This window comes from Panthera pardus, unplaced genomic scaffold, assembly GCF_024362965.1.
Source record: "Panthera pardus isolate Hobbes unplaced genomic scaffold, ASM2436296v1 HiC_scaffold_17, whole genome shotgun sequence".
NCBI lineage: Eukaryota > Metazoa > Chordata > Mammalia > Carnivora > Felidae > Panthera > Panthera pardus.
The window spans coordinates 84,718,182-84,740,329 of record NW_026526732.1 but is presented as its reverse complement, the minus strand read 5'-3'; the positions used below and the strand labels follow the sequence as shown (position 1 = coordinate 84,740,329).

Below are 22,148 nucleotides of genomic sequence, written 5' to 3'. Positions count from 1 at the left end.
TAATAAGGACACACAAGAGCAGTGAGTGGGCTTTAAATTGGATCTCCTCTACATATCCTTTGAGCCACTCCCTGAATCCAGTCAGAATCAGGGGTGGGTGGGACATCTCTGCCCCTACACTCCAGCTTTTGGGGGCAGTTTCTGTTTCTGACTCTGTCTTTCCTGGGTCTGTACACAGACACTCTCATGTGTCAGAGTAGTGGGACCCAGGCATGCAGTCAACATCCTTTTCCAATTTTTCTCTAATGAGAAAACCCCTCAAAAGTTTGACCAAAAGAGCTACATTAAAAAAAAAAGGGGGGGGGGGTTGGTAGCTCGTCTTGAATTGCTGAAATGCTTGCCCTCCAATTAATCAACTTACTGGATTTATTTGGATTGTAGATTCACAGCTGTTTTTTACTTTCTCCTTATTTGGTGTCACACTTAGATAAAAATAAATCCCCCGCCCCTTGCCCTAATGCGCGCGCGCGCACACACACACACACACACACACACACACACACACACGCACGCGCACACACACACACACACACACACACACACACACACACAGTCTTTGTAAATCTGGTGGTGATGGAGGTAGACTGTATGTTAGTCCATGATGGAAAGGAAGCACATTGTTTCCTCCAAGTCACTGGCTGACAAAATAGTCAACCCTGATGATTTATTCTAAAGTAATGAAAAATAAATACCTCTCAATAATCGAGGGTACTGATTTGCTGGGGCCCTGCTTTCTGCAGTGTAATTTTTTTGATTTTGTTCCAATGTGGGATATTGTGGATGCTGTGCTGTGCATGCTCCCGATGGAGCCTTTCAGGGAAGAAGGACTCATTCCCTCTAGCTACTGGCAGTGTTGCCACAGACTGCCTTCACAGCCAGCCCCCTTTGGGAATTGGCTGTGGTAAAGGGAATCACCTTGCCCCAGGGGCACTCCTCCTTGGGTGAGTGTCCAGTCCCCTCCCCCTGACTCAGGACAGTTCTCAAGGATCATGGCTGCTCCTGAGCTCACTTGTGACACCTCTGGAGCCTGCGTTGTAGCTCTGCCTCCCTCTCTCCCCTGTCCCGTCTCCTTCCTTTCCCTTCCCTTCTCCAGGTGCTGATCCCAAGAGCACTCCCTACAAAACCACTTGCACTTAAAAAAAAAAAAAAAAGTTTATTGTGAGAGAGAGTGGGTGCAGAGAGAGTGGGAGACAGAGAATCCTAAGCAGGCTCCACCCCCAGCACAGAGTCCAAAAGCAGGGCTCGATCTTACAACCGTGAGATCACCACCTGAGCAGAAATCGAGAATGGGTGCTTAACCGACGGAACCACCCCGGAGCTCCCCAAACCCTTGCACTTTAATCACCATCTCAGCGTTGGCTTCCCTGGGATCCCAACCATAGACAGATGTGATTATTTAACTTTCCTTTGAAGAGGGATTTTTCAGAAATTGAAATTAACCTCAAATGTATCAAAACTAGTGTGAGGAAGTGTTATGAGAGTCAGGAAATTTTCAAGTTTTTATTTCCTTTTCAGAAGTTCTTGTATAACATGAATTATTTTAAAATTAGCTCTGCTACTTCAGTGCTTATAGCGTGACTCTAAGGGTTGGGAGAAACATGGATGAAAGAGAATCCCCAGGTTCTCTGATGACTAGCATAGAGTTGAGGAGAGGATCCCCAGGTAATGGAGATTTTGAGTGGTGATAACGTGCACAAAGAGGCTCTCTAGGCTGGGGAACCTTTACAATAATCAAAGGTATGCAGGGTAAAAGAACAGAGGTACAGCTGCTGTTCTTGTCCTGAGAGTGGTGATTTTTTTAAAAAAATGTTTATTTATTTTTGAGACAGAGAAAAAGCACGAGTGGGGGAGAGGTAGAGAGAGAGGGAGACAGAAGATCTGAGGTGGATTCTGAGCTGATAGCAGAGAGCCTGATGCAGGGCTTGATGAGTCCCTGATCAGAGTCCCTGATGCAGGGACTGCGAGATCATGACCTGAGCCGAAGTCAGACACTTAACTGACTGAGCCACCCAGATGCCCTGAGAGTGAGTTACAGTTCAGATCCAAGAGGCAGCCTGCCTGTGTTAGAATGTTGGCTCTGTTACTTCTTTTCTGTTTGACCTTGGGCAAGTCACTTAATGCCTCTGTGACTCAGGGTTCTCATTTGTAAAAGAAGGATAATAATACTTAATAAGATTATGATGCCAATTAGATCAGCTAAAATATGTAATGCTTTTATAACACTATAAATAGTATCTGTTATTATTTTATTCACCAAACTTAAAAGTTGTATGCAGTCAGACCCGTTCGTTGTTTTATTGCTTCTAAGCAAAAATGTGAGTCTTCCATCCTCTACACCAACGTTGTCCAATACAAGTATGGTGCTACCACTCATGTAATAGCATTTTCTAGTAACCACATTAGAAAGGTTAAAAAAAGTGGGGGGGGGGGGGCGCCTGACTGGCTCAGTCAGTGGATCATGCAACTATTGATCTTGAGGTTGTGAGTTTGAGCCCCATGTTGGCTGTGGGGATTACTTAAAAATAAGATCTTTAAAAAAAAGGTAAAAAAATTGAGGTGAAATTAATTTTAGGGGCGCCTGGGTGGCTCAGTCAGTTAAGTGTCTGACTCTTAATTTCAGCTTGGGTCTTGATCTCATGGTCATGAGTTTGAGCCATGTGTTGGACTCCATGCTGGGTGGAGTCCAACTTAAAAAAATTAATTAAAAAATTAATTTTAATATTTTTTGTTTAACCCAGTAATTCATAAAATATTATCAACATGTAGTAATTGTAAAATCATTACTGGGATAGTTTATATACTTTTACTTTTTTAAGTCTTACAAATATGGGTGCATTTTGTATTTGTAGCACATTTCAGTTGCTCATTTCAATAGCCACTATGGCTACAGGCTATTGTGTTTGACTCTATACCTTTAGAGGTTTGCTAGTTACTCTTTTTATTTCAAGAGTATTCCAGTCATCCATTTCTGTGATTGAACCACCCCAAAACTTAGTAGTTTAGGACAACAATAGCTCATTATTTCTCACGAGTCTCATCCAGCTTGCACACACAAGATTGATGATTATCGCTGAATCAATTATTACCGTGATAGTTGTGAAATTTTCTAATTCCATGATTCCTTCTGTGTTTATTAGTTGGAATTTTATGGTAAAGAAGAACCTTTTCTTCTTCTTTCACTCATCTATTTACTTATAGGGCAGCATGAGCACATTGACTCTTTATTCAGTAGGTTATAATCCATAACTTATTTGAACATTCAAGTATTTTCACCGTTCCGTTATATATACATTAAAGCGTTGGATTGCATGTAACTCTTTCTCAGTGTTCTGCAAGATGAGCAAACTTTTCTAAAATATTTTGACTTGATAAATGAGCGATGTTTTACAATAGGAGTAGTACGTGATCCCGAATGTCACATGATCACAACCGAGCCAATGGTTCTTGAAATTATACAAGTCCTTTGGATTACAAGCATGTTTCTGGAATGAATTATGTTCGCAAACCAAGGTTTTACTATATTATTATTTGTATAATATTTTATTTATATATATTTATATTTATATAATTTATACAAATATATATAATGGAATGATCAGACAATTTGAACGTTCAAATAAAGACTTTTTTTTTTGGCAGAGTTCTCTTATTATCCCTGTACCTATATATGCCTAGCCTCCCCTATTATCAACATCACTAACCAGAATGGTACATATTTTTTTTTAGCAAGGATGAACTTACACTGACACATCATAAACAACCAAAGTCCATCTTTTACCTTAGGGTTCATTCTTGGCATTGTATATTCTGTGGGTTTTGGCAAATGTATAATGGTATATGTCCATCATTATAATATCATACAGAGTATTTTCATTGCCCTGAAAACCCTCTGTGTTCTGCCTATTCATCTTTCTATGCCACCTTGCAGCAACCTGATCTTTTTATTGTATCCATGGTTTTGCTTTTTCCAGCTGTCATTTAGTTGGAATTGTATAGTATGTAGCCTTTTCAGATTGCTTCTTTGGCTTAGTAATATGCACTTAAGGTTCCTCCATGTCTTTTCATGGTCTGATAGCTCATTTATTTTTAGAGCTGAATAATATTACATTGTCTGGATGTATCACAGTTTATTTATCCACTCACCGACTGAAGGAAACTTGGTTGCTTCTAAGCTTTGGCAATTATTAATAAAGCTGCTGTAAATATCTGTGTGCAGATTTTTGTGTGGTCATAAGTTTTCAACTCTTGAGTAAATGCCAAGGAATGTGATTGCTGGATCATATGGTAAAAGTATGTTCAGTTTTGTAAGAAATTGCCAAACTGTCTTCCTAAGTGGCTGTATCATTTTGCGTTGCAAACCAGCAGTGAGTGAGAGCTCCTGTTGCTCCACATCCTGGCCAGCATTTGATGTTGTCAATGACTGATACCAGCGTACTGGTATCTTATTGCTTCAGTTGCATTTCTTTATGATGTGGAGCATCTTCTCTTATGCTTACTTGCCATCTGTGTATCTTCTTTGCAGAGTTGTCTATTAATATTTTGGCCCATTTTCTAGTCGAGTTATTTGTTTTCTTATTGTTGAGTTTTATTTTTTAAAAATATTTATTTATTTATTAAAAACATTTTCTTAATGTTTATTTTTGAGAGAGAGAGAGAGAGAGAGAGAGAGAGAGAGAGCGCCTGTGCGCGCGGGGCAGGGGCAGAGAGAAAGAGACACACAAAATCCGAAGCAGGCTCCAGGCTCTGACCTGTCAGCACAGAGACCGATTCGGGGCTAAAACTCACAAACTGAGATAATGACCTGAGCTGAAGTCAGATGCTTAACTGACTGAGCCACCCAGGTGCCCCTTATTGTTGAGTTTTTAAAGTTCTTTGCATACTTTGGAATACAGTCCTTTATCAGGTGTGTCTTTTGCAAATATTTCTTCCAATCTGTAGTTTATCTTCTCATTGTGTTGATGTTGTCGTTTGCATAGCAGAAGCTTTTGATTTTGATGAAGTCCAGCTTATGAATTATTTCTTTAATGGATTGTATCTTTGGTGTTATACCGAAAAAGACCAAGGTCATCTAGGTTTTCTCCTATGCTATATTCTAGGAATTTTATAGTTTTGCATTTTATATTTAAGTCTATGATCTATTTTGAGTTAATATTTGTGAAGGGGGTAAGGTCTGTCTAGATTCACTTTTTTGTATGTAGATGTCCATTGTTTCAGCATTACTTTTTGAAGAGACAGCTTTGCTCCATTGGATTGCTTTTGCCCATTTGTCAGAGATCATTCAACCATATTAGTAGGGGTCTATTTATGGGCTCTATCTTCTGTTCCATTAATCAGTTTGCCTGTCTTTTGCCAGTACCACGCTGCCTTGGTTACTATAGCTTTACGGTAAGTTTTAGACTTGGTAGCATCAATCCTCCAACTTTGTTCTCCTTCAATATTGTAATGGCTATCCTGGGTCCTTTGCATCTCCACATAAACTTTAGAATCAGTTTGTTGATTTCCATAAAATAACTTTATGGGATTTTGATTAGGATTGCATTGCATCTATGGCTCAAGTTGGGAAGAACTGACGTCTTGACAGTATTGAGTCTTTCTATCCGTGAACATTGAATATCCCTTCATTTATTTAATCCTTCCTTGATTTCATTTACCAGAGTACTTTCCTCATATAGGTATTGTAACCGTTTTGTTAGGTTTAAACCTAAGTATTTCTTTGTTTGGGATGCTAATGTAAATGGTGTTATTTTTAATTTCAAATTCCACTTGTTCATTGTTGGTATATTTTTAATTGAGAACATACTCTCTTCACATGTGCTGAGGTATGTGTTAAGATCAGAGTAAATTCTGCTGTGTGAAGGATATTCTCAATTCCATCTTTTCCCCCATATTGAACTATTTAAATGTTTCAGTTCAAATATGTTACAGGGTTTGTCTTTTTGCCTGGAGAGTACCATGACTCCCTTCAGCAAATATTTTTACAACACAAAACTTGTCCAGTAAATTGTCTGTATTTATGGTGCTTTTGAATGTCTCACCAAACTTAGTTGCTGCAATATCATAGGGCTTCTCAGTTTCTCTTCAGTTCAGTATAGAATATGCCCATCTCATTAAAAATAAGAACTTGATGAGATGTTTCTTCCCACAAGTTGAGATATTCCCAAAGCATGACTATAGTATTTCAGAGTTAAATCTTGTGCACATTAAACCCATCTCATATTGATATTTTGCTGCTCTGAAAAGATTCAGGACAAATGCTAACTCAGGATGCTGGGAGAGCAGCAGAACCTGGAATGATCCTGGCAAGGACTCACGCTGTGTAAAAGGCCTTTTATGATTTGGTCCAGCCTCATCTCTATAATCCTCTCTCTGCCAGCTCTTTGCTTCTGTAGACTCATGCTGACCTCCACTCTTTTGCACTTGCTGTTGCTCTGCCTGGAAGCTCTTCCCTTTCCTTCGCATCTGGCTAATTTTCCTTTATCCTACAACCCTAGACTCTGGCATCATGTTCTCTAGGTGCCTTCCCCTGATCCCTCTGAGGTGGTCTCTGCCCTATCTTTATTGCAGCCCTTCCATGTTGAGTTATATCTGTTCAGTTGTTTCTCCTTCTTCTCCTTTTCAAGACACTTTTTGTCCTTTGTCCTATTATTTAAGAGTCTTGCTCTTTGCTTTCTATGGCGACAGTTATTGGATAAACTGATCCTTGCTAGGGGATAAGTGATTTTGATGAATTGCTTATCTGCTGCTGAAAACATATTTGTATTTCATGGAGGCCCATTGGGGTAGTGGTCTTCAAAGTGGGTGTATGCACATCGGGGGTTGTGCAAGACCATTTATAAGGATGTAGGCAGGCAGGACATGTATTAGCTTTATTTCTTCTATTTGAGCAAAACTAAGGAATTAAGGTTTTCTAATATTTAATATATTGGTTGAGAAAGTACATATATGTGACTTGATCCTCTAACTTGACATTGGTAATATGTCCTAATTGACTCCGTGCTCCATTATAACAATTTGAAGACCTTGCTGTAGAAGCATGCTGACATCCCCAGTGGATAGCTCTTCAGGTTTTCTGGCACTATAATGACTTACAGTTATGAAGTGTTTCCTGTGTGGCAGACACTGTTCTATCCACTTTACAGATATCAATGTACTTATTCTTCACAACCACCTTGTGAGATTGGTACTATTATTAATTAGCTTGCTCATGTTATGGATGAAAAAATGGAGCCTGGATAATCAGGTACCTTTTTCAAGGATGGGGTGAGCACATGGTTGATTCATTTTAGAACTGATGTAGTCTAATTCAAGCGGCCACTTGTTTAACCCCTGCTCTGTACTGTGCTGTGCTCTGGCATCTGTCCGTTCCTACAGGGTAGACACATGTGGCTTCCAGGAGGATGGGGGCCATGCCTGTCTTGTCATTGTGGTAAAAATTCTTAAATATTCACAAATATTTCTTAAATGAAGGAACTGTGAGGACCTGTCACCACCTCTGAACTCATGTCACTTAAATGGCAACTTTGGATAAGTATTCTTTTGTTTTTAACTTGAAACATTTTTTTTCCCTTGAAATAATTAGATCTGATGAGAAATTGGCATGAGTTAAATTAGAAGTCCTATGTTTAGAAACTTTACATGAAAAAAAAGTCTGCCTCACTCTAATACCAGTGAGTCAGTTATGAGTCCCAGCTCACCACTGACATGACTAATGCCTTCCTTTTCTTCTTTTATCATGAGGGTCTGAGAACGTAAGAAATAAACCTTAGGTTCTTCCTCAACACCGATTGAAGTGTCCCTCAAATGTGTATAACCTGAAAGCAGCAACAAGAGTAGCAGCAACAATGACAACAAAAATGATAATGGAAAAGAGAAGCAGAACTTAAACTAATCTTTTGGGGGGGTTCACCCACTGATAGCCTTTTAAGTCTGGCTCCACTTTCCTTAATTCTTCGGCACAAGGATATGTAATAATCTCTCAGGTGTTCTGGAATTTAATAAAATTGTTTTGTTTTGGCCAAATAAGTTTGTGATTCTGTAAGCTTATGATTCTTTCCACATCTGAAAGAGTATTTAGGAGATTCTTGGGAGTTTTGTATTATATCATCATATTCCAATTATGACTCTATTTTCTTCCCTGTTTTGCTTTTAGGCTCTTTCAAGACACTTACTCTTCCATCAGTAAGTATCCATTTAAAAAATTTGGTTTCAGAAATATACATTGCATTGATGAGACAAATAAATTAATATTTTGTTGACTTTTATATCAATTTACGTTTCTTGTGAGTTTGTCTTGAGTTCAGTTTCACCTTTAAATTAAGAATAATGTTACTTTGGGGCGCCTGGGTGGCTCAGTCAGTTGAGCATCCGACTTCGGCTTGGGTCATGATCTCGCTGTCTGTGAGTTCGAGCCCCACGTCGGGCTCTGTGCTGACAGCTCAGAGCCTGGAGCCAGTTTCAGATTCTGTGTCTCCCTCTCTCCTGACCCTCCTCCACTCATGCTCTGTCTCTCTCTGTCAATAATAAATAAACACTAAAAAAAAAATTAAAAAAAAAATAGAATAATGTTACTTTAGGGGCACTTGGTGGCTCATCCGTTGAGTGCCCGACTTCAGCTCAGGTCACGATCTCACAGTTTGTGAGTTCAAGCCCTGCATTGGCTCTCTGCTGTCAGCTTCGAGCCCCACTTTGGATCCTCTGTCCCCCTCTCTCTCTTGGTCCCTCCCCCTCTCATTCTGTCTGTCTCTCTCTCTCTCCCTCTCTCTCAAAAATGAATAAACATTAAAAAAATTTTTAAAAGAATGTTACTTCAGGGAGATCGGTTATTAGCCTCTTCAAATTCATAGCAAAGATTTTTTGCTTGTGAAACAGGGAACTTCACTGGGGAAACCTTCCTGGAGTGTTGCCAAGAAACCTGGGCTGGTTTGGTGCCGTTTCTGCCTTACTGAACCTCAAAGTTTTGAGTGTGAAATTAACACTCTGCCCCTCGGTTTCCCTGTCCTAGAAAGTGGAGGGTCACGCTGAGCCATATTGAAGCCTGAGACATTGGTGATATTGATCCTGTCTTTGTTAAAAAATTTTGTGTTCATAATTTAATTTTTTGCACTACCTTTTCTATTTTAAAATATTAAAAATTTACTTATCTTGATTACTGATTTTTTTGGCTCCTCCTTAAGTTTTGCACCAGAGGCAAGGGTCTCACTCACCCCACCCTTGTCCTAGCTCTGGAAAAGGGGATAAAGAAACTGCTTCCTTCATAGGGGGTACTTTACTTTGGAGGTGAAATGAGATGTGAAAGTGCTGTAAAATTTGCTATGGAAGTGAACAGGGGTTATTATTTTGTTGAGAAAGTCGTAAAACCTGGTGATTAAATGCTGTTTGTGAACTGATCCTGCTTCTCATAGCTTTGATTTGGAAGTTTGTACTTTTATTACCATGTTTTATTTTGGAGCTTCACACTTTGAATGTACTGTAGAGAAAGTAGACCACAGCATCCAACAAGAGATGCGATTTGGTATACTTTTCTGAGAACAGTTGACTAATGACTTTGTTAAAAAACAAAATTTCACCCGGTAAATTTGAAGATCTAATTGGCTTTATTAAGAGATTCATGAATTGGGCAGGATCCCACCTAGCAAGCAGAGGGGAGCTCCAAAGAGTTGTACAACACGGAAGGTTTTTGTAGGAAGGAAGGTGGGGCAAGGAAGTTATTAGCAAAAGAAAAGAAAGGATTGTTCCAGGCAAGGGAAGGGCAAGGGGTCTTATCCTGCAGATTACCTCATCTTCCTTTGGGTGGGGTGGGGGTGGGGGAGAGGGCCCAAGTGACAGATGACCTCATTGGTGCTTGTCAGAAAGTTCCAGATTGATTGGCTTAAAATTCCACTCCTGGAGAGGTTGAAACTGCAGTTAAGTCCCGATGTACTGTTTTGGGAGCAAATGACTCCACCGTGGGCCTGTGGTTTCTTTTTAACAACTTGGGCCCCGATACTTTACCTACTTAATGTAGGATTAGCACTAACTGATGAGCCAGGTTCCCCCATTACTTCTTGAAGGTTACTTATCAAGCACATTCAGAAAGCACATTAGTTTTTGCAGGGGTGGTGGTAGGGGATGGTATTCCTAGAAAATGTAGCTCTACCAAACAGTACTTTATAAAAATTACTTATGTACCATAGCTGTTGTTTCTTACCTATTATGTTTGTACTTTCCCTCTTAAGAAATATAACTGCTTTTCTATTGTTGAATAGGAAGTAGGGAAAGAGAGGCAAAGCAGGTGGAAATGGGGGGAGAGCCCAATCTCAGTGGTAATAAAACATTACATTGCGTTTATGTACCCTAAAATAATAGATGCTGGCCATGATGGTGTTGAAAGAGTATTCCAATGAGAAGATTAAAATAAATCCTGTGTAATAGAATTGTCCTGTAGCAGAAGAGGGTGGGATTTAAGTTCAGAAACCACAGCTTAAAGTACAACTGTCTGGTTTCATCAGAGAAGCCTATAGTTACACAGGCTGGAAGTGTAGAAAGGCTGGAAAGAGAAGGCATCAGGCTTGGGATTGTTCCAGTAATGTCAGTTTATTATAAATTGCACTTGTCCAAACTATCATTAACTGGGCTTTGGCTGCTATTATTCTTTTAATCCTTACCTATGGGAAATGCTAACTCCAAATCCTGTATTTGTCTTTCCCAGTAATGCCATTTCTATTGTAGATAGATATAGCAATTACCTATCGAGGCTTTCTTAGACATTATATCCCTTTTCTAGTAAAACAAAAATTTAAAGACTTAGTCATAAAGTGTGTCTGGGAAAATTTGATAATGCTTGGCAAAAATAGAAAGTTCTGCATTGTTATGAGTTGTCAGTTAAAATAGGCTCAGCTTTCAGAGTGTGCACTTGCATTCTGATGTTTGTAATATTTCAGATTGTTTTTTGAGGTTCTCATGAATTTTTGCTGTAAAATGTAAATATTTTGACTTCATTAAAACAAATGGTTTTTAATATCTGATTAGCTCATTGTTTCTATTTTTGATGCACTAAAATCAACTTTTAATAAGAAGTAAATAAAAATGATTGATGCTTAGTATAAAGGTTATTTTTTTGCAGAAAATGTTTTAGGCAAATTTCTTTTATTCTCTGTAAATAAATCCAACTTAACATGAGGGAGAGGTTTTTAAAGTTAGGAATGTTTTGAAGTTTATTTTATGTATAATTAACATTTTAAAAATATATTTTAAGTAGAAACTGTCATCTTAAATCCCTCAATTTTATTTTGAAAGTTATTTGAAATCTCTCCTTATTTTAGTAATTATAAGTAATTAATGAAGTAGAGTAGGATAAATCCTATTTTGTTGTCTCCGTTTCCTTGATAATTGATCTTTCAGAGAAGGTTAAATGGTTTTAGTCATCCCAGATTAGTTCCTTGCCCACCAAGGATCTTTTGTAAATTTTTATTTGTTTTTATTAAAAAAATTTTTTTTCAATGTTTTTATTTACTTTTGGGACAGAGAGAAGGCATGAGCTGGGGAGGGGAAAAGGAGAGGGAGACAGGAACTGAAGCCGGCTCCACACTGAAAGCAGAGAGCCCCATGCGAGCTCGAACTCACGAGCGATAAGACCATGGCCTAAGCTGAAGTCAGACGCCTAGCCGACTGAACCACCCAGGCGCCCCAATTTTTATTTATTTCTATTTTATTTTTAAGTAAACTCTACACCCAACATGGCGCTTGAACTCACAACCCCAACCAAAAGTCATTAGTTCCACTGTCTGAGCCAGCCAGGAGTCCCTCCCCAAGGACCTTTTTGAGCACACTTGCCTTAAATACCCTGGGCAAAGAGCAATCATTTACTCAGGAAATTTGCATTTATGTATACACAGAATAGACTTAGCATAATGAGCACGCGCCACTCAGGTGCCAATTGGTACTTGGCTGATCAAAGCTCCTTGATGTACTGCTGCCAGGCAGTGTCCGTTTGTGGGAACTGTATCTTTTTCCAGCCCTCAGCGCTCAGCTCAACATGTGAAACTGCAGAATCCCCTTGGGTAGATAACTGGTTCTTGCATAAGAGAAGGGCATGGGAAGTCTCTGATGAGGGAACCTCTTTATTACCAATCCCTGGAACTCTTTCAGTAACTGGGACCCCAAGAAGGCAGAAGGATCAGTAGAGATACAAGCGCTTTTAATACCTTCTGGTGGCCTCTCCACTGTGGGGAGCAGGTTACAACCCATTCTAGGTCTGATACAGAGAAAAACCTTCGTAAAGATTGCTTAAAATCCACATTATTTTCTTCATTCTCTTTCACATTATGTCCCTCTACTGTTAACAGTGGAGGGTCAAGCTCTCTACCACAGCTCAGCATCCTTAGTGCCATGCAGAGTCGGCAGTGACACCACAAGGTGTATGGTGATGCCTCCTGGTTTATAGAGTCACCTCTGGTCTACTGATACACCAAGTTCTTTTGTAATCTCTGACTTTCCAGCCCTGGGAATAACACTGAGGCTTTGAGGATCCTGAATCACCTAAATCTTACATATGGAGGGTGGGCAGGATTTCTAATGGGGCAGCTAAAAAAGCAAATTACTGGGGCGCCTGGGTGGCTTGGTTAGTTAAGCGTCCGACTTCGGCTCGGGTCATGATCTCACGGTCCGTGGGTTCGAGCCCCGTGTCAGGCTCTGTGCTGACTGCTCAGAGCCTGGAGCCTGTTTCAGATTCTGTGTCTCCCTCTCTCTCTGCCCCTCCCCTGTTCATGCTCTGTCTCTGTCTCAAAAATAAATAAACGTTAAAAAAATTAAAAATAAAATAAAATAAAATAAAATAAAATAAAAAAGCAAATTACTTGGGGTAGCTGAAAGGAGCATAAAGATAGTACTGTCTCCTCCTGAGGCGATCCAGCTCCCTGATGGAGGATGGAGTAGGGCACAGAGATTGTGTTTTTGAATACGTCTGTGTTACTTCTGCTTCTTTATTTGGCATTGTCATGGTTAAATAGGGCTCTTTAGTTTTGCGCCTCTGAATTATTAATTTGACGTAAATCTTCAATCTACTATCAGTTCTGGAGCCTCTGTGCCACTAAAAATGATCAAACTATATCCAAATCATAAAAAGCAATCCCATCAAATATCATTATTTAAATATAAAGTATTTATGAACCTTTGCCATATATATGATATGCTGGCATATTTAATTTTCTGCTTATAGTATTAAAATATCTATTTAAAAGAATCTGAGAACTGAAGTATCATTTGGGAAAATAGAATATAAGAATGCAAGTTCCAAGCTAGACTCTTAGCCTTACTAGGTCACACATCTTTGGCTCATGTTGTATTCCAAGGACTTAGAACAATTTGGAGCTAGAAGGTGCTCAATAAATATTTATTGAAGAAAAGCAAAAATTGGCACTAGAAGTTATGTAAATGTGATGCTACTGATTGTTCTTCTAACATTTTATTAAGAATTTTTCCAATATAAAAAAAAACTTGAAAGAATTTTGTAGTGAGCACTTCTGTATCCACCACTCAGAATCTACCATTAATGCTTTACTATACTTGCTCTATTTCATATCTATCCATCCATCTGTCTCTCCATCCATTAATTGATCTTATTTTAAAAAAAATTTTATGTTTATTTACTTATTTTTTGAGAGAGAGGGAGAAAGCAAGCCAGGGAAGAGCAGAGAGGGAGGGAGAGATTGAGTCCCAAGCAGGTTCCATGCTCAGTGCAGAGACCAATGCAGGGCTTGAACTCATGAACTGTGAGATCATGACCCGAACTGAAACCAAGAGTCAGATGCTTAACTGTTTGAGCCACCCATGCACCCCTAATTCATCTTATTTTTAAAATGTGTCTCCAAGTAAATTGTGGGCATCAGTACTTTTCTCCCTAAATATTTTTTTGCTGACCATTTTATTGGTGGCTTGTTACATTTCCTTCATATTCTCATCCATATTGTGAGCTTCAAGGTAGCTGCAGTTACTGGAGGATCTCTGAGCTTTCTGTGGACAAAACTTATTTGCCAACACGAGCCAGAATTTACTTTCAGAACCTCAGGTTTATTATCATGAAAACGAACTAAAAGTCAGGTATACTAGCCATCTATTGTGTAACCGATTATCCCAAAGCTTTGGGCTATTACAAGGCTGCAGTCAGGATGTCAGTTAGGCCTGCAGTCACCTGAAGGCTTCAGTAGGTCATTCCTACTGAATGTAAGGTAGTTCATTCATATGGCTGTCGAGCTGGTGGTGGGTTTTGGTGGGGGGCCTCATTTCTCCCTATGTGGGCCTCTCTACAGGCTTCTTGAGTGTCCTCCTCAAATGGCAGCTGGATTCCCCCAGAGCGAAGAATCCCAGAGAGAAAGAGAACCAGGCAGAAGCCATCTTTTCTCTAATACAGCTTCATTATTTTCTTGAGAAGCAAGTCCCTAAGTCTGGGGAATGAGGCTCTACTTTTTGAAGGGCAGAGAGTCAGAGAATTGTCAGACATGCTTTAAAGACACCATATGGAGGCTTTTATTAGAGTAGTGTAGCTCATCTTGGGTTTGAATCTCAGCTAGTAACCTGGAACAGCTTCCCAAATTCCTGGAAGCCCCTGTATAAAATGGTGTTAGTGAGAGCACCACCTGAAGGATTGTTGTAAAATGACAGGTCATGTAAACTGCTGTATGGCTTCAAGTCTGTTAATGCTGGAAGGTAAGAATTCTGTTGGTAATAGTAGTAGGAAAGCAGCAGCACCCCCATCCTTTCCAGGATGATGACCTGTGATGTGCAGGATGCAGGAAGAGAGCACACTGTAGAAAAGAGTTCGAGAGAGATACGGCAAGAAACAAGTCTTGTGCAAATTGTGCTTTTCACCAGTTGACTGCCTCAAAGAGGGAGGCATGGAAAAGTGTTGAAAGACCTTAAATATTCTGACCTACAGTGACTGTTGGGAAGAATGTACACTTGGGCTAGGAAATGACAAGGTGACTGGTGTTGAGCCCTCCATTCCGAGAACCCTGCAATTTAACGGGAGAGAAAACTACAGGATGTTAAGAGGGAAAACAAATTGTTTAATGTTGGTGCCTAGAAGGGGCAAGTTTTTCAACATGGCAATTACTTTTAATAATACTATAGACTTAAATTTTCTATTCTTGGGGTGCCTGGGTGGCTCAGTCAGTTGAGTGTCCAATTCTTGGACAAGTCATGATCTCATGGGTTTGATCCTGATGGCAGGCTTTGTGCTGACAGTACAGAGCCTGCTTGGGATTCTCTCTCTCTCCTTTCTCTGCCCCTTCCCCCCTCCCTCTCTCTCTCTCTCTCTCTCAATAAAATAAGTAAACCTAAAAAATAGAAATTTTTCTATTCTAACATAATTAAAAACATTTTTGAGGTAAAATAATGAGACTGATCTCTTCATTTTCTCCAGCTACCTCTGAACAGTGCAGATGGGATTTATGAGCTACGTGTAACTGGACGTGCCCAGGATGAGATCTTATTTTCTAATAGTACGCGCTTATCATTTGAGACCAAGAGAATGACTGTCTTCATTCAAACAGACAAGTCCCTGTACAAGCCGAAGCAGGAAGTGAAGTTTCGTGTCGTTACACTCTTCTCAGATTTTAAACCTTATAAAACTTCTTTAAACATTCTAATTAAGGTAAGTGCCAGATAGAAATAAAGTAAGAAGCTCGAGCCATCTTACTAAAGCTCTGTGTGAAGTTCTGGTCAGGTTATCTTAGAATTAGCCTTGGGTAATCTTCCCTCCCAACATGAGAATACTCTCTCTCAGAAGGGAAATGGTAGAGCAGTGGGGTCAGAGCTCAGGCTCCAAAGTTGGCTAGCTTGGGCTCCAGTCCTTGCTTCTTCATTGATTAATTCATTTGTTAAACATTTTTTGAACTTCTGTGGTCAGGGCTCTGGAGTGGGGCACTGAGCAGAACAGATTAAGTCCCCTGCTCACATCAAGCTTATATTTCAGTGAATAGTGTGGAGACAGGCACTAAATAAACACATAAATATGTATATAAAGGGATTGGTGTGTGTATGTGCGTGTGTGTGTGTGTGTGTGTGTGTGTGTGTGTGTGTGTAAGAGAGTGAGAATGTTTATGTTTGCTCTTTTCTCTAGATTGTTAGGGGAGTCCTATTTGAGCAGAGACCTAAAGGAAATAAAAGAATGAGCCCATACATACAGAGGGAACAGCTTGTGTAAAGGCCCTGGTGGGAACTTGTTGGGTGCATTGGAGGAAAAATAGGCTGAAAGTGTACCAGGGTGTGAGGGGACAAATATTAGGAGATGAGGTAAGATATAGGTATGTTGGTTGGAGGAGGGATGGACCATACAGGGTCTTCTTAGGCATGATATGGACTTTGGATTTTACTCTGAGTGAAGCAAGAATTCACTGGAGAATTCTGAGGACAGGCGTGATGTGATTTGACTTATAAAAGGATCACTGTCTGCTCTAAGAAGAATAGATGCTAGTTGTGTGAGAAAATTAATCTCTCAGAGCCCCAGTTTCTTTATTTGTAGAATGTGTAATAATAATAATACCTCACAAAGGTTTTGTGAGATAATCCAAGCACAGCATTTAGAACTATGCCTGCCACATAGTACATGCTCACTGAACATTAGCTCTTGTTATTATGGGAACCCCTTTGGCAGGGAGTCATTTGGCCTCTGCTGCTTGCACACTCTGATAGTCTGGAGGCAGATAGTTAGACTGAGTGTTTTCCTGTGGGAACCAAGTTGAGGACCATTGATATCCTGCTGGACCTGCTTTTCTATACTTATGCTGAGGAGAATACTAGACATTTGATCATTACATGGAAATAAGGTGATCAGCTCACCTCAGTTTGCCTGGGACTCTCTTGATTTTATAACTGAAAGTCCCTGGTCCTGGGAACCCTCTTGGTTTCCTTCAATGTTCTGATAAATGACATAGAATGGAAGGCAAATTTAGGTTTTTTAGTTCAGCATCTTCCTATTCTTCTTAACTTCTTTGTTGTTATAAATTAAACTAAAAGCCAAACAAAAATCAAGCAAACAAACATGTATACGTGTAACTTCAAGCCAGATTGTGTTTGTAGCAAACACATCAGCTGGCATGCTGCTCAGTGTGTATTTCTTGAATTTCCAAGAATTGCAGTCCTGTGAATCTCTGCCTTCACTGTATAACGGAATGTCTAAAAAGGAGGTTGGCATAGTGAATAGCATGTCTAAATTCAAGTAGCTCTCTAAGCAGGGCTTTATGGACCGCAGTCATATCATCTTTCACCGTTTATCCACATCTACTGAGAACTTAGTACGTGCCAGAAATTAAGTGTAAGGTGGGGGATTTAGAGGTCACCTGCCTGTCTCTGGCGGTTTATATCCAATCTGCCTCGTTCTACCTGTGGTAATGAAAGTCAGCACTTGATAAATTGCCCGTTCTAGGCATCAACCCAGAACTAACCCTGCTGATGCGGGACAAATACCTCACAGAGGTTTTTGTGAGGATTAAAGTGAGTAATTTAAGTAAAGCATTTAGAACTGTGCTGTCTGTGCATTTTTATTATTTTGCCTCGCCATGGTGCTTTAGGATCTGCCTTTGAAACCTTTGATTTGTACTCTTGGGCTATTCTCTACAACTCTGGGCTTTGCTTGCCACATTTGGCTTTCTCAGAGAGACCTGTGGTCCTGAGAAATTCTACTGGCTTTGCCAGCATGTGGCCCTCTTGGCTCGGGAAGGGGCGTTTAGACTGAAATTCCACCTGGAACCCAGACTGGTTGGGAACAGTGCCCAGGGGGTTGCCATACTCTGCTGTCTGCACCCGGGCAGTGAGGCTGGGATATGAACTCAGGTCCAGCCTTGCCACTTGCAGAAGCCACATGGGAGCACTGATGCCCACACTGCTGTCTTCCTCCATCTGAAAAACAGTCATTTGGGCCAGAATGTGATGTTTTCTACATCTTTCAGTGTAGAATAGTTGGTTTCTTGGCAAAACCTCTTAGAAAAAAGTGGAACTTAGTGTAACAAGAACCCCTGACTTGAACAAAGTTGTACTCCCTAGTACAGCACCACCTTCAGGCTAACGTGGAGAAGTGCACTGATGGCTGGGAGGCTAACTTCTCGGAATCCATCCTGCCTGGTCAAGAAGAGAGTCAGTGATACTGTAATAGTAAGTGACCTAACAGGACAGCTAGTAGCTACACTTGTGGTGAGCATAGCAGAGTGTATAAACTTGTCAAATCAGCAAGCTGTAAAAAAAAAGAAAAAGAATTGCTGTAGCTGTAGGATGTAGCTAAAATATTGACTGTCAAGTCACAGCATGTTCAGGGGGTGCTCAGTGTTTTGTGGTTTGTTTGTTTTTTTTTTGTCATTTGGTATTATTAATTTTGTCTGCCTTGATAACTGACCTTCTCAGGTTGAAAAGGCCTTCAGGGCCCTTTTGACAGTGGTAAAAACGTGCCCTACCTCTGCTCTAATTCTCGCTACCTCTGGCTACTCTGGCTTGACACTATGGAAACCAGTGCCTTCAACACCTCCATGGTAGCTGGCACAGCAGACTTCTACTGTGACTCCCTTCCTGAAGAAAGTACAGATGAATGACCTTGTATGGGAATAGCTGTTGTTGCCTTAAGGGTATATCTTGTGATTGTGCCCTGACACTCTGGCGTGGGGCAGCCATGACAAAACCAGGACCTCATCCCTGGTGAGGTGAGGGGACCACCTCGTTTAAGTGATTTGACTTCTCCAGTTCTACATGCTAGACAGACGCTGGGTGCATAATCCAGGACTCTGAGGAGTGGCAGAAATACTCCTACTGGACATATTCTCCAGCCGGGGATTTATTGCTTGAGACAGTCTGACACAGGCAGCAGGTACTGTGCTGTTCTGAGGCACCAGAACCATCTAAAGGTGACTCAGAGAGCACAAGGGGCCACTATTGCAGCATCTCCAGCATGTGGCTGTTCTGGTTGTGTCAGGGCCACTGTTCATGTTGTATATGGCTGTCCTGTGTGTGTCCTAGCAGGAGATGGTGACATACAAATGCTGGGTTCTGCTGTGGTGCCACCATGCATGGCCCGTTCGAATCCTGATGTGTAAAAACTTCTGGTGTTTCTACATTGTCTGTGTTTTCCGGTTGGTGACAGTTAGGCCTAGGTCTGAGGCAGGCTTGACAAACCAGAGAGATTATCTCATTCACTCCCAACCGTCCAGATCCTCCAGGTTCAAAGTCGTCAAAGACTTCATTTAGAACTTCCTTTGTAGGGCCATGGTACCACCTGGGAGAAGCGTATACCCTCACCAAATAATGCATCAGCAGAGTATGAACATTCCTTTCCATTCAGTTTAAATAACACTGGGAATTATTATTATTATTTTTTATTTTTGTCAGGCTGACAGAAGAAAAAAGGTATTTTTTGTTTTCACCCACGCGTCATGCTGTGGCAGGTGCAGGAGAGCCAACAGCTGATTACAATGCCTGTCCTAGGAGTTTGCCAAGGAGGGTGACCTACTTAGTCTTGACTTGCTTTGGTCTTTGGTTTTAACAATTAGTTTCTGGCTTACTAGACTATTCCTAACTCAATTCTCAGCATTGTCCTTACCTCTGACTTTCACATCCTCCCCCACTTGGGGAGAGAGGTTTCTTCTGGCTTCCGTTAACTGGGCTGACCCACTACGTCTAGTCAAAGGATAGAGAATAACAATCAGGGAAAATATTTGATCCCTGCTCTCATGAGTTCACAGTCTAGCTGGGAACAAAAAACCCCATAAAACCCATAAGTTCAGTAAACTCAAAAGGGGTAGTCCTCAAAAGGGGTAAACTCCAGATGTACTAGGGACTCTCCAGGAAGTGGCCATTTTGTCTGTTGGAAGCATGTATAGGAGGCAGGACACTGGAGTTTATTTCACCTATTGGACAGGAAGGGAGGGCATTCTGTGCAGCAATTGTGGAGACTGAGAAGCATGGGCTTTTGGGAGTGAATTGCAAAGAAATCTGTATGTTTAGAGGAAGATGAGCATAGAAATATAGATGGAATCAGACTGCTAAGTTATGTAAACTATGTCAAGGAGCGTAGACCTCATTCTATAGGCAAACAAAAGCTATCACCACCTCGTGGTCCGCTGCTTGTCATATGTCAGGAACTGTACCAAGCATTTCCACCACTTTGCCTCAGTCTCAGATTTGTGTTTCAGATGGACAACACTGTTGGCAGAGGGGAAGATGTATTTATTGGAGGGCAAGAGTGGAGGAGGGAGATTAGTCGTAATAGTCAGAAAACAGGACATGGCAGCTGGATGTGAGGATTAGAGAGAGATTAAAGAGGTGGAGTTGACGGGGCTGGGAATGTGAAGGGAAGTCCGGGATGACTGCTGCATTGGCTTGGCTGAGTGTGCATGACGGGATCCTTGGGGAAGTCTAGGAAAACTGAAGTGTTTTTCCTGGACAACCTTGGCTAAACATGGCTATGATACATTTTGTTGGATTAAACGGTGTGTGGGTTCGAATCCTGAATTCATGTATTACTTACAGTTGAGTGTTTACCTAACCTCTGTGGGAATCTGTTTTCTGCTATAATGTGAGGACAGTCCTACCCTGAGGGAGAGTTGTGATGATTGAGTGACGTATGAGTGGTAATGATACGACAGAGTGCCTGACACGCAGTGGGCCCTGAATACATACACGAGGTCTGTTATCTCTAGGTTAACAATGACAGCACAGGTTTGGTGCTACACATGTCGTGTGTGTTCCATGTAGAGGGAAATATGGTGCCAAGAATTGGAAGGTGGAGCAGAATAAAGATGTTCTCAGGAGGGTATGAGAAAGGAAGAAATTCTGATTTGTCTTCTGTTTAGTAACATATGGCCAACATTTTACAAAACGTATCTCTGTGCCATATTTAGGATGTCCCTGGGAGTGCTGCATGGAGGGCATCATTTATAACACATGTATGCGGCAGTATTTATATAGTTAACATGTACGGTTTTTGTTGTAGGACCCCAAGTCCAATTTGATCCAACAGTGGTTGTCAGAACAAAGTGATCTTGGCATCGTTTCCAAAACTTTTCAATTATCTTCCCATCCAATACTTGGTGACTGGTCCATTCAAGTTCAAGTGAATGTGAGTATAAATATATTTTCAGGGGGAATGCTAAAGTGGTTTAATTAGGTCAGGTGGGGAAATATCTCCAATGTCATTTATTCAATGAACAGAAAATTGTTAATCTGAACATCTAGATAATTTAAGGGGTTTATTTTGAATTTACTGTGTTTATCAATGGGTTAGCTTTCATTGTAATATGTTAGAATTTTAGCCATTGTTGTCTTTTTCTGTAATACAATGTTTGAAGGTTAAAACACTTGGCATTTTTTTAAATGTTTATTTTTGAGAGACAGAGAGAGACAGAGCATGAGCAGGGGAGGGTCAGAGAGAGAGGGAGACACAGAATCTGAAGCAGACTCCAGGCTCTGAGCTGTTAACACAGAGCCAGACGTGGGGCTTGAACTCACAGAGTGCGAGATCATGACCTGAGCCGAAGTCGGATGCTCAACCGACTGAGCCACCCAGGCACCGCAAAACGTTTTGTGTTTAATGTAAAACTGATTAATGTTTATTTTACTTGTTCAGTGCATACATTGAGTATTTTAAAACTAAGCTACAGATACATAGTTATAATTTAGCAAATTTTATGTCTCTGAATGACTCCTGATGAGATTGGACTAACCTACTTTATCATTGTTTTCAAACACACAGTGATTGGGGTGTCTGGGTGGCTATGCGGTTAAGTGTCTGACTTTGGCTCATATCATGATCTCACGTTTCATGCTTTGGAGCTCCGCATAGGTTTCTGTGCTGACAGCTCAGAGCCTGGAGCCTGCTTCAGGTTCTGTGTCTCCCTCTCTCTCTGCCCCTCCCCCCACTTGTGCCTCTCTCTGTCTCTCTCTCAAAAAACAAAACAAAACAAAACATTAAAACATACAAAAAAAAAAAAAAAAGAAACAGTGGTTTTAAACGACCACACCAATTTTCTGTTCCCCAAGTCCTCTTTCTCCCCAACTCCTCTACCTACTTCCTTTGTTTGTTGCCAACCTTTGAAGCTCTGAGATCTCACAGGGCAGACTCATCTCTCTGCCTTAGGTTTCCTCCTGTGCATCCCTGTGTGATGTTTGAAGATTCATTGAATATTGTCCCA

At 40.7% G+C, this 22,148-nt stretch overlaps 1 protein-coding gene across 6 annotated transcripts in view; it reads left to right on the top strand.

Annotated features, from left to right (window-relative positions):
- The window catches only part of CD109 (CD109 molecule), a 168,502-nt gene that overhangs the window by 44,021 nt on the left and 102,333 nt on the right, over positions 1 to 22,148 (top strand). For all 6 annotated transcript variants that reach the window (XR_002071968.2, XM_053904723.1, XM_053904722.1 and 3 more), the window contains 3 exons: positions 8,150 to 8,178; positions 15,398 to 15,628; positions 20,951 to 21,076. Coding sequence is in view for 5 of the 6 variants with exons in the window: in XM_053904723.1 (XP_053760698.1) it covers positions 8,150 to 8,178; positions 15,398 to 15,628; positions 20,951 to 21,076 (386 nt within the window). In the remaining variant the exon portion in view is untranslated. The remainder of the gene's footprint in view (positions 1 to 8,149; positions 8,179 to 15,397; positions 15,629 to 20,950; positions 21,077 to 22,148) is intronic.